The 13157-nt window shown below is 47.6% G+C and overlaps 1 protein-coding gene across 7 annotated transcripts in view; it reads left to right on the forward strand.

The window, feature by feature from the left end:
* The window catches only part of LOC118231558 (ankyrin repeat and sterile alpha motif domain-containing protein 1B-like), a 177789-nt gene that overhangs the window by 62833 nt on the left and 101799 nt on the right, over window positions 1-13157 (forward strand). For 6 of the 7 annotated variants that reach the window (XM_035425466.1, XM_035425467.1, XM_035425465.1 and 3 more), the window contains exons 4-7: window positions 1401-1697; window positions 5780-5855; window positions 8149-8250; window positions 11778-11900. In XM_035425466.1, coding sequence (XP_035281357.1) covers window positions 1401-1697; window positions 5780-5855; window positions 8149-8250; window positions 11778-11900 — 598 coding nt within the window. Of the gene's footprint in view, window positions 1-1400; window positions 1698-4971; window positions 5025-5779; window positions 5856-8148; window positions 8251-11777; window positions 11901-13157 lie in introns of those variants that run through there. The other variant, XM_035425470.1, reaches the window with a different exon arrangement.

The raw sequence follows: 13157 nt of genomic DNA on the forward strand, positions 1-13157 counted from the left end.
GGAATGTATTTTGTAGCAGTGTCTCTATGTGTTTGTCTGAATTATTGTTGTTGTTGTTGTGATTATTATTATTATTATTATTATTATTAATAATAATAATAATAATAATAATAATAGTAGTAGTAGTAGTAGTAGTGGTATCAGTAGTTGCAGTATAAGCTGTAAAGAGAGGCTCTATCATAGAGTTTTTAATATTTTTTCTTGGAGCTCAGTAAACCTCATGAAAATTTCAATTTATTCGACATATCTTTAAAGCGATCTTGAGTATGCTACGAGATGACATGCATTTAAATGGCCCCTAAATTCACAGTTTACCTTCTAGCACGCCGTCATAATTGCCATCTAGCATATTCGACTCGGTTGAGAGTTATCGGGGATACTATTTCTGAATCCATTTGGAAACGATCCCCGGGACGTAAAGAGCTGGGCTCGAACCCTGGGCCCATAAGGCTCGTTCAAGTGGTTTGTGTGGCCGATAAGGTCGTTTCTGAGTCACTGAACGCCTCGCATCAAGTTCAATTATTCATGCTCTTTTTAACTGCCTGCCATTATCGCTGAGGGACACATGTTTAGGCAAGCATAAATATAATGGAGGGGTTCTTCACATTACGACCCTGTGCTTGATGTAGTGTGCCTGCTTGGATTCGTTTAACCTCAAGACTGACACAGTGGCACTTCTACGACATCCACACCTGAGGATAATGGGCGGCCACAAACTTAATATAGGCCCAGCTGAATTTATTGATATTTGGTGTGCCCTACTGTATGTCTCACCCGTATGTCAACCGAATGCAGCATTTGTAAATGTCACCATCTACGGGAAATTACACACTGATTCCATTACCTTTTTTAACTGCCGTATCATGAATGATGTGTGATCACGCCTGAGAATAATGTATTTTGTAACATTCCCTACTTACTTTATATAGATGCTGTGTACTTATGAATGCAATTCTCTCACTTGCGTGTACAGTATATATCAATCAGTTGAATGTCATTAATGTCATTTAAAAATGCCACAGCCTGCTGCAAATCAGGAATTTGGAATTTCTCCATAGTCTTTTTCTCTTAAATGTGATGAATGATTGTACTTTTATTCCCCAGTGACACGCAACTTTACAATAAATATGAATTTATGTGACAGTATCATCATGACCAAGTTGTGAGCCCTTAGACTTAGGCTTTGAAACCTCAGCTCTAATACACAATGTGGGATCACGATGTAAATGAGCCTTCAGGCCTCACTGTGTTATCCTGACTGAGCGTTTTAAAGAGACGGGCAGCGCTTTGTGCTTTGTCTGTGCACTTTTAAAATGTCTTTGTCAAATAAGATCAATCGATCTGTCAATCAGTCCATCAATCAATCAGTCGCCCCCCTCTCTGCCCCCCCCCCCCCGCAGAACCACGAGAAGGAGACGGCGCTGCACTGCGCGGCGCAGTACGGACATTCGGAGGTGGTGTCGGTGCTGCTGCAGGAGCTGACGGACCCGGCCATGCGGAACAGCCGCGGCGAGACGCCGCTGGACCTGGCGGCGCTGTACGGCCGGCTGCAGGTGGTGCGCATGCTGGTCAACGCCCACCCCAACCTGATGGGCTGCAGCACGCGCCGGCACACGCCCCTGCACCTGGCCGCCCGCAACGGCCACCGGGCCGCCGTGCAGGTGCTGCTGGAGGCCGGCATGGACGTCAACTGCCAGGTGAGGGGGGGGGCGGGGCTGCGGGAGGGGAGACGGCCAATCGTCAGGCCAGGGGGGCAGGGCCGTGGGAGGGTGGGTGAGGAGAGGTGGCCAATCGTCATGCCGGGGGGGGCGGGGCCATGGGAGGTCGGGTGAGGAGAGGCGGCCAATCGTCATGCCAGGGGGCATGGGGCCATGGGGCCATGGGAGGGTGGGTGAGGGGAGGCGGCCAATCGTCATGCCAGGGGGGTGGGGCCATGGGAGGTCAGGTGAGGGGAGGCGGCCAATTGTCACGCCAGGGGACGTGGGGCCATGGGAGGGTGGGTGAGGAGAGGTGGCCAATCGTCATGCCAGGGGGGGGTGGGGCCATGGGAGGGTGGGTGATGGGAGGCGGCCAATCGTCAGGCCGAGGAGGGCGGGGAAATGGGCGGGGTCAGCAGCACTGTGGTGACGTTACCTGCTCTGTGTGGGAATGGAACCCTGAAACGGGTGACACACTCTAAGGGGTACGACTGCACAGCAAAATGGTTGAACTTTAAAATTGAGAGGGTGGACTGTAATTATCACATTAATTGGCCGCACACACGCAACTTTATGTTGTAACAAAATTCATACAGTAGGTACGAATGTTTGCGGTTATGACACAAATTTGGCTCGCATTTTTATTTTTTTCCCGTGCATGTGTACTTGCGTTCCACTTATGTCAACCCTTGCCCTGAACATTGATGTAACACTGTAGGTAGAGGAACAGGAGGAATATGAAATTAGTGCCGGGCTCAGTGATTCATAGAATCACGAAGGAGGAGGCTTGCAGAAGTTATATAAAAGTATATATAGTCACAGATGTTGTATGGATTAAAATAGAGCGAAGCATAAGTAGATGGGTAATGTTGCAGAAGGGAGGGATGAATAATTTATTTGTTTTGGGGAGTGAGAAAAGGACATGCAGGAGAGGTCGATTTGATTCTTCAGTTAACAGTCGGCCATTAATACCTGCAGTCTTTTTTTACCTTAAGTCCCGCTCGATGATGTTTGTGTTCAGCTGCATTGTGGTACCTGCTGGTGCGCTCACTGTGTTTTGGCCTGAAGAAGCAGCTTGCTCCTGAACGGTTTGTCAGAGAAATACCTAAGAGGAGCAGGTAGAGGATGTTTTCCTGAGATTCTTTAGTAAACCTGTGCTTGTGTTATTTCTGTGTGTGCTTCTGGTCTGTTGAGCTTCACGCTGTTAGTATGTCAGATGCGTTAGCTCTGGTATCTCAATGTGTTCCTGCAGAAAGGACTGTCACGCAGACACTGAGAGCGAGGCTGATGGAGAGGTGCATGCTGGGAGTTTGGGAGTTACTGTATGCTGTGGGAATAGCATCAGGGAAAGAGGGACTCATGTCAGGCTGGATTATGGTGTGTGTCTGTGTGTGTGTGTGTGTGTGTGTGTGTGTGGCCACTGAGTGTTGATAATTGCTGATGCTGATAATTACAGTCCACCCTCTCAATTTTCCTCCCTGTGTAATAAATATTGAATAATGCATCTACTTTTCAGACTCCTCTCATGTCTCCCATGTGTGGCCACACACACGCACACACGCACGCACACACACACACACACACTGTTCCCGACAGAGGAAGCTGAAGCTGAGCGAACTGCACAGTCAGCTCTACTGAGGTCATTGAATTACACACAGCCCCATTACACACTCTCACACACACACACACACACACACATGCATGCTCACGGACACACGCACGCATGCACACACACACACATACGCTCACACGGTATACACACAAACTAAATCTCAGATGTCTTTTTGTGTTCGTTAGTTGTATCGTCATATAATCCCAACCTTTGCATAGAGGAATGTCCTTGGTAAATCAGCTAATCAGCAAAGATTACAGGGGTTCTGGCAAGTGTGGGTCATTTTTGACCCTGTGAACTTGGGGTGCTTGCATACTATGAAGACAACAGGAGGGTTAACTTTCAAATGCGCCTTTCACTACCTCAAAGCACTTTACACTGAAGAGGGATAAGGCCTCAGGCACCACCGATGTGCAGGGTAGTCCCCCTGGGTAGTGCTGAGCTGTAATGTGGAATGTTCCGGAGCAGGAAACAATGAACCACCTGTTTTCAAGGTGGTAAAACCTGATTTTTAAAAACTTTGACAAGATTGCTGGAGTTTATGACAAAGAAGAAGAGAAAAAAAACCCCCATAAAAAACGCCTCAACAGCAGGTGCAAACAGCAGAGAGTGATAAAGCCACATCATTAAAATGACTTAATAAAACTGGCATGATGCTGGTGTAAGCACCCATCTGTCAGCAGTCAGCTGAGTTGTGCGTACGTGGTACAGTGCGGCGCGGCGGTTCTCTGGTAGAGTGAACTCTGCGGTGTGCGCCAGGCCTCTCGGTAGGCCGGCCCGTCCGGCGTTCGTCTTCCTGCGCGTCAACGACCGCCGCGGCGACGACGACGCCGGTGGCCGCCTGGGGGGGTCCTGCACAGCGACAACGGCCCCCCTCGAGCGCGGCCAGGTGGTACAGCGCGAGCCCTGTCTGCGGCTCGTCACGCCCGGGAGAGGCTGCTGGGCAGGGGGGCCCCCGCTCCAGCGCCTGACCCAGATACGCCGAGAGGAAGACCATCTCCAGCTGGCTTCAATTCCTGGAAGCGCGGCGAGAGTGAATTGATTTCCCCCCCCCCCCCCCCCCCCCGTGACATCACCACCCAATCGGCATGGGAAACGGCACAGGAAAGGGTTCTTGGCCAGCGCTTCCTCCCCCCGCCCCCCTTCACCCCCACCCTCCATATACAAGCTGGGCCCATCCTGAAAGGAGAAGCTGGCTTTGTACAGTGTTTCTCCTGTGGCTCGGAGCTGCTGACTACCTTTGTTTGCCATCGATCTGCATCTCTCGCTCTGCGGCTGTGGGACGGTTTTCGCCATCCTGTTTTTGTCCTGCGACCCGGCCTGGTTCTCTAGTAGCCCAGGCCCCAGCTCGGCTCTCTGACCCGGTTCTTCTCGGCTGGTTTCGCTCGTCCTGGTTCCCCGGCCAGGTTCTTGTCCGCTGGTTCCCCTGGTGTGGATTTTTTAGACGGGGGTGGCGAGGTTCATGACCTCGTCCTCTTGGCTCGTTCTTTCTTCTGGTCCTGAGCCCCGACTCCCTTGCCTGCTTCTCTGAGCCGCCTGAGCTCAGCTGTGTCTGTAAGCTCAGGCTCAGGCTCTGCGGAAAGATCCGGAAATCCCCAGAAGAGCGGCGGGATCAGTGGCACTTGGAGGAGGAAGAATATCGGGGCAGCTGGTGACGCAGCGAGCGCACGGTTTTATTCTGCCACTCTGAGTGTGGAGCCATAGAGGAGGAGGAGGTACGGTACGGTACAGTGCACGTACATTTACCGAGTATCTGGTCTGATGCAAATGGCCATCTGTTAGGCTTTTCTGTGCTGAGTCATGGGGTGGCTAATTATGTGCATTAAGATACTGAGTGGGAAATTGCTTCTGCCTATGGATCATTCCATTTCTACATGAATCTGGGGCTTTTTCTGTGTACTGTACAAATAGATGTGATTTGATATTTTGTTTTTGATCTGCGGTACAGCAGTAAATATGAGCAGTGTGAAACGACACAGCTTATGTAATTCTAGCATTAGTGAGGTAATTCCGGCGTCTGGGACAGCTGTAACACAATTTCAGTGTTCAGCGGTGCTCCCTGAGGTTGGTGGGGTGTGTGGATAGCTTTGTAGGCTGAACATTGGCTGAACCTTTAGCTTACGGCTTGCTGTTGATGTTGACCGTGCTTCGTCATACACGTACAGAAAAGTGTGCACACTGTACACACGTTTGGGGACACACAAAAGCCAAATTGCAGGTTATAAGTGCTGTCAACTAAATATCTTTATACCTTAAGTAAAGGTACACTTCTTCATTTGACCTTTAGTCAATTCAGTTAGTTTGCCTTTAAACTACTTGCTTGTAGTACTGTTTTATTTATCTCTCTCTATCTCTCTCTGCCTCTCTCTCCCTCCCTCCCTTCCTCTCTCTCTCTCTCTATCTCTCTCTCTGCCTCTCTCTCCCTCCCTCCCTCCCTCTCTCTCTTTCTCTCTCTCCCTCTCTCTTTCAGACGGAGAAGGGTAGTGCCCTTCATGAGGCCGCTCTTTTTGGGAAGATGGACGTGGTGCGGCTCCTGCTAGATTCAGGTACGTTTTGGCTGCTCTTCCTGATCTCTCACGCAGTTTGGGAGGGAAGAGAAAGCAGATCGGCCCCTCCCTCCTCCCCCTTTCCCCATAGCGTTTCGTATCCCAGTGTACCTGGCTTGCCCCCCCGGCCCTGAGTTCAGCTGAGTGCAGTGCGGGCCACAGTGGATTTACTACCATTAACATGTTGAGGATGCTTTTATTTTTATGAGGGCTATTGTTAGAAGGAAGATTTTTTTTTGTTCAATGAAGTTTATAGAGAGCTAGGAAGGGCAAGAGCAAGATCACTTGAATTTGAATCTGGCAGAGACTCGACTCTTTAAAGCTGTTTGTTTTCAGCTGTCGGAAATATAAATAATTCAGACTGTGCAAAGAATACCAGCTAGAAAAACAAAGCTGGGTAACTAAAAATGAGTCATGTCTTTAAACAAACAAGCAAAAAATCTACAGAGCAGAAACAAAAATAAAATATCACATATTCCTGCTCTGGCACTTCTGCATCAGACAGTAAGTAAATAAAAGTGAAAGTCTGGAGAGATTGGGGGTGGGGGGTGAATGTTCCGAACTGCTTGTTCACTGTTTACTGTGAGCTGTTTCTGAGGCTTTTTCATTGAGGGTAAGGTCAGTGATGAATGGTGTGGCCAGTAGTGCATCCTGGTAGACTCTCCCTCCCCAATCACAGAGAAAGGGGTGGGGGGGCCTCCCTGGCTCCTTGAAATGCTTTCTTCAAGCACTTCCTGTTTCCTCCAACAACAGCTCCGACAAATAGCACCCAACAACATTTTTTGCACTCGGCACAAGATTTATGTGTTCTCTGCGGGGTGGGGCAGTACCCGCACTCCTGACCCCTCTCCATTGGAGCTGATTTGTGCCAGAGGAACCGCTGTGAACTTCCCGCTCAGACCAAATCTGTATCCGCCCGAAAAGAAAAGATGGGCTCAGAGGGAAGTTTACTGCTTGAGATATACAGGGAGGCTCCGCTTTGTAAAATGGCTTTTTTTTCATTCTACTCTGTCCTTGACTCCCAACTGTGGTAGTTCTAAAAAGCTTTGACCTTCAGTCAGAGGAAATATCCATGTTCTTCAGTGGCGGTGTTGAACACACTTTTCTTTAGTTAGTTTTCAACCTTGCGCTGAATTATACATGTATCTGTGCCTATGATTCATGCTCTAGAATAATGACCGGTAAGCAGGTGCTGGAGAGGTCTAATAGAAAAGGTCTTTAGTTGTGTGTATCTCTCCCACCTATTCAACTGTGCAACTTTATTTCAGCTTCTGAAATGTTAAGTTTTTTTTATTTATCTGCTTGGTTACAGAATGTGTGTACGCACGTGTGCGTGTGTGTGTGTATGCTGCCATGTATGTGTACATGAATTCATGTGTGCCTGCGTGTATGCTGCCAAGTACGCAAGTATGCATGAATGTGTGTGTGGGCGTGCGTCTGCATCCATGCATGCACATCTGTTCCAGCTTCCCACTTTGGTATCAGGGACTAGACCAGTGGTTCTTAACCTTGTTGGAGGCACCGAACCCCACCAGTTTCATATGCTCATTCACCGAACCCTTCTTTAGTAAAAAAACTAACTAACTGCAGACTAGACTGAGGGGTGGACCTCTGCGGCGGAGGCTCCACCGAACCCCTGAGACCGACTCACCGAACCCCTAGGGTTCGACCGAACCCAGGTTAAGAACCACTGGACTAGACAGTGTCTGAGATTACACGGGAATACACCAGTGGGACTTGGACACGTATTGGCGTGTTTAGCCTTCCCTCGTGCCGAAGAGATGGTGCTCAGTGCCACTTCCCACCTCATGCTGCATTAGGGAAATGTTTCTGGAACTTTCCTTGCCTTGACATTCGCTTGGACTCTCAGACTGAACAGGAGAGCCAGCACTCAGATGGGTGAGGGAGGTTGAGACAGGAGGGAGTCACACTGGAGACAATTGTGAGTCACTGAGAGGAGACAGTAACCATTTCATTCAACGTGAAGGAGACACGTGGGGACTTGAACTCATGAGAGCGGCCATATTCTACAGTGAGGCTGCTGGAGGAGGCTAATGAACAGCTAGCGGTGTTGATGATTCTTATAGTGAAGAAGAGACATTGTTTCTGACCCTGGGTGAGATGTGATTATTCTCTCCCAATGACCTGGAGAGAGGTCTGTGTGCTGCTGTGTCAGCATTAATGGCTTAGTTGCTATGTTGGGAAGGGTGGGAAGCATCACAGTTGTATCAACATTCAGACAGACATTTTTTTCACTGAGTCATTGGCGGGCTTTTACTCTGAACTCTTTTAGGAATCGATGCCAATATCCGAGACTGCCAAGGAAGAACCGCCCTGGAGATACTGAGGGAACACCCAGCACAGAAGTCCCAGCAAATCACTGCGCTCATACAAGGTAGGACAGCCAACGTCTGTACCAAATCAGGAGGCAGAAGCATGGAATGTTTCATTTAAACTAGCCAATTACTGGCCTGCTACTGGATAAAATCATGACTAAGTAATGCACTCACATAATCACATTGAAAATATTGACATGATTGAGATATTGACACAAAATCCATAGTAAACACACTTAAAGTGTGCATGTATAGACACACACTCAGCAGATCTATAACTGTGCCCAATCAGTTTGTGTCAGACAGGTGTGGTGGTCTGATTTCCACAGGGTGTTTTTCCGTCGAGCTCAGACACTGTGGCTCCTCTCTACTCGTCTCTCTGCCTGTACCGTGTGTGCGTGCAGCAGTGTGAGAAATGGCGCAGGTTTCCTCAGGCTGCAGTGGCGACGCCTCAGGAGCGCGCGCGTGATGTCCTCAGGGCTGTTTCCTGTGTCCTGGTCTCCCCCTGTAAGGATGCGAGCAGAGTCCCGATAGGAGAGAGAAACCGTGCGCGCATGGTCACGTACGGCACTGAGCTATCACCGAAACAACAAGTATTATCGCGGGCCTGTCACGGCGCACTGATACACATTGTGTGCCTGGGCTCAAACGGAGGGAAGGACAGATTTCGGCATGGCCTGGAAGTGCTCGCGGTGTGCTGTCACAGCTGGGCTCTGGCAGTATAAATATGACCAAACTTGTTCTCGTTTCAGAAAATCCCCAGATGTCAGGGGAACAAACTCTCAGCTAGAGTGTTAAAAATAAGTCAAACGGGAGCATCGACCTGGCCTTATACAGTACAGACAGAAGTAAATAGAACCTAGGGAAATTGTTTTTTCTTGTTGTCTGATACACACCATCATGCATTGGCAGTACACATAGGGCTTGACATGCCAGCAAAGCCAACTGAGAGAGAGAGAAGAAGAGAGACAGAGTGAGACAGAGAGAGAGAGACTGACAGAGAGAGATTTCCGTAGATGAACATTGTCGCAGCAGTGTCACAGGGGCGTTTCAGTAGACACCAGGACCCGAGCAGACATTACTCTCTCATGAGTGATTGGACCCATCGATTCTTCTCCCTCTGTAAACCTTAACAAGCGCGAGCTGTCACAATGAGCAATGTACGGCGGAGGTCAGGGAGAGAGTGTACCAGAGAGTGAGAGCAAGCCATCCCAAAATATCTCAGATCAATCTGCAAGAATTGCCCGTCATCCTTGGAGAGGACCTTAACTGCATAGTGCTGTTGGGCCCAATTGATTGTGGTCTGCATTTTTTTTTACGAGGATCTGTTTATTTTTCACTTGGAAAAGAGGGGAGACACAGGGGTTTCTAATTGGAGGGGGAAGTTTCTTTATTAGTAGGAACATGTTACAGAAGCACTATGTCACTGAGAGAAAGCAATGTGTCGTCTCCACCTTCAGGGGACTCTAAACTTCCTGTCTACATTTGTTTTCTTGTTTCCATTGGAACTCAGAACTGGAACACACAGTCTTACAGAACTGCATATGTTGCATTATTGGATGTCAGGTATTGCTCTGTGTATTCTGTTCACGGCAGCGTTGAATGCAGTCCTTTATTTTTCAACCACGGTGGCCTCATCCCCTTGAACCGAGTACATTTTGTGCGATGGCTGATATTTGTGTTAATGTGTTCTCATTTTTTTTTCAATTTCACGGGTCTTATGTCAAGTCCTCTATGAAACAGAGAATGAATGTGACAGGCAACACAATGTGGACACTCATACTATTTTGTGTGAGAGAATATCACTGACAAATGACATTTAAGCAGGATGCCTTATATCTCCTAGTTTTTCAAATAATTTCAAATAATGTTCAAGAGAGCAATAGTTATTATAGCTTTCAGCATTTCATTGAAAATGATCATTTCATATAGTCTGCACATGACTGAAATATTAAAATACTGTATTTCACATAATATAAATGTGACGGCTTGAATATGCCATATAATTTGGATACAGCTAGGGCTGTCACAATGACTAAATTTGGGTGACAGATAATCGTTAGCCAAATCATGGTGGGGGGAGGGGGGGCGGGGTGGGCGGGGTGCTGGGAGCCATTTTTTGCTATGTAGCCTCCTAACTGTAGGACATGTAAAACCATCATTAACCCTCAATGTTATTCATTTGGCTACTGCTGAAGCCCACTATTAGCATACTGTGGTACACATCCACTGTTTCTTAAGAAAAAGAGCCTTTCATTGAATTTGAAAAATGGAGCGAAACAAGAAGAACAGTGACAGAGATCTTATTTCTCGATAAAGATGTCATCCACGCACACTTTCTGCCTACAACCATTGTCAAATTAATTAATTACAATAACTCCTTTAGCATAAAACAAATAAATAAAAATTATTGGGCCTATAGGCCCAAGGGGTGACTACACTTCCTGTGGTACTAAATACCCGCTCTGATGGAGCGCTTGTTGTATTTCCTCGCTCGATTTTCCTGCGAAGGAGCGTGATGGTGATTATCCTGCCACCCCAAGCCTGAAAAACAACAGGGTTTGGATTTTTTGAAGGACCAAAAAAAGACCAGGCTCTTTGCTTAATCTGTAGGGTTCATTAAAACTGCAGTTGTTTTTTGTTTTTTTTCCGGCAAAAAAAGTATCATCGTAGGCTAATTTCAGTTTCAGAATCATTAGCTCACGCTGAGAACGTCGTCCATACTCTCCCCACATTCCCTGTTTGCGTTGGCCTGTTGGCTGAGGTCATTGCGTCGGCCACAACCGCTCACATGAAGGGGTAGGGGTGTACAGGAGCAGATACATAGACTGAAGCAGATAACATTACTGTTTTTTCTTATTCTATAATTGAAAACACACACAATTAAAAAAAAAACTCATCATCACAATGATAGAAATTTAGTCGTATGAATTTTCATAATCGTATGGTGGATAATCGGTTATCTTGACCGCCCTAGACACACAACCAGTGCCTCGGATATGTTCCAGGCTCCGTAACAGCGCACCGAGGCTGTCTTGCTCCACTTTTATGTTCTGTGATTCAGTGTTTAGACAGTGGCTGATGATATGCCTGGTTCTGCTGAAGAGCACAGGCAGTGTGTGTGTGTCTCTGGAGTTCCTCTGCAGCCTTAGCCTAAATGTGGCTCTTTGTTTCCTGTCCCTGAAGGGGCCCATTTACTCCTCCTCAGAATGGCTTCTTTTTTACCTCTCTAGTACTCAGTGTTTTCAGCCTCTCTGTATGCCCCCCCCCCCAACCCCCCCACCATCCTTCCCCATGGACCACTGACTCGTGCTGGCTCTCATTTATTTTCAGTGGGGGTTGAGGTGCTGTGAAATCACAGGCCTATTGCTTCCTTCACAGACAAATCTCATGTTTTATATGTGTATCTGAAGCTCTCACTCTCTCTCTCCTCCCCTCTCTCTCTCCCTTTCCTCCTCCCTCTCTCCCTCTCTCTCTCTCTCCCCCCTCTCTCCCTCTCGCCCTCTTTCTCTCTCTCTCCCCCTCTCTCCCTCCCTCCCCCTCTCTCCTTCCCTCCCTCCCTCCCTCCCTCTCTCTCCCTGTATAGAGTACATGATGGAGGACTTGGACAGTAAGAGCGTAGCGGAGGAGCCCGTTCGGCAGTGTCCTGTCCCCACTCCCCGCACGTCCGTGTCAACGCCAGCTGCCTCGCCCTCCCTCAAGATCAAAAGTAAGCTCTCATAATCCCGCCCACCTCCTCGGTCTCTTTTACACTCCTTCACCCTCCGCACTAACTCCGTACAGGGGGAGTGAACTGGCCTCCACGGTCAGAGGCTCAGCCTGAGAGCGGTGAGCTCCCGGCCTCTGGCTCTGTGAGCGACTTCCTGTTTCTGCCCCAGCTGCTCATGCCAAACCACAAGTCCTAACCTCTGCCCTTAGAACACAAAGCCTGAGACTTATCCACTCTTAGGACCGGGGGTAGAATATGCTGATAGCTGTACATAGCTGCCTTCTACTGGCAGCCTAAAGGCTCAAGAGAGTGTATGTGCAGATGAGAGTGTTACAGAGTGTATGTGCAGATGAGAGTGTTATAGAGTGTACTGCATTTGCAGATGGGAGTGTTACAGAGTGTATGTGCAGATGAGAGTGTGTTATAGAACGGACATGCTGATAGAAGCATGATATTGAGGGAGCATTCTGATTGAAATGGGGAATGAAGCTGTCAGTGCTTTATTTGAGCCAGGCGTTCACAGCTGCAGGTTGAAACGCGTCGCTTGATTGGATGTGACTTACAGTAATGAGATGTTCCAGTCTCAGCAGATGCCGCCACTCGGAGCTTCTGGCTGTCTGTGACTATTTCTGTTCATTTCAGCAGCGTTTGAAATATATCTGTGTCTTTATTTGCATAAGGCTACAATCCTGTCGGGGTGATATGCATTCCAAATAATTTTCATTCTTGTAAACAGTCACTGTCTGTTTGCAACTTTTCTGTTTGGGTTTGCCTTTAATACCATGTATACAATGAAAGCACTGAAAAGCAGTTCATCCAAATGATCGCATGAGTTATTTAACTGTGTGTTAGAAGGGTACCTGTTACCACCTTTTATTTATTAATTATTTTTGAGCATCATGAATAGGGGAAAAAAGACAGAATTGAGTATTTGTATTTGAAACATATTTGGGCTTCTTTCATAAAAAATTTGGTTTCAGTTCAATTATACTACTTATTTTAAGGTTCAGTGGTATACATCTATATGGTATGGATGTATACATATAAAGTATCGAGCATGCAAACTGTCAAGTGTACTGTATCTGGCATGATTGTTTTTACTTGTCATTTTATTATGTTTTATGTGAAATTATTATTACAGTATTTTCATGACTACAGCTGCTGAAGGCTGGGAGGCTCACACTGATTAAAGTCACTGGCTGCTTATCATGATCCATACTACCCCTAGTGGTGAGAGCCATGTAGTGCAGCAGGTTT

The sequence above is a fragment of the Anguilla anguilla genome, chromosome 7 (genome assembly GCF_013347855.1).
Source record: "Anguilla anguilla isolate fAngAng1 chromosome 7, fAngAng1.pri, whole genome shotgun sequence".
NCBI lineage: Eukaryota > Metazoa > Chordata > Actinopteri > Anguilliformes > Anguillidae > Anguilla > Anguilla anguilla.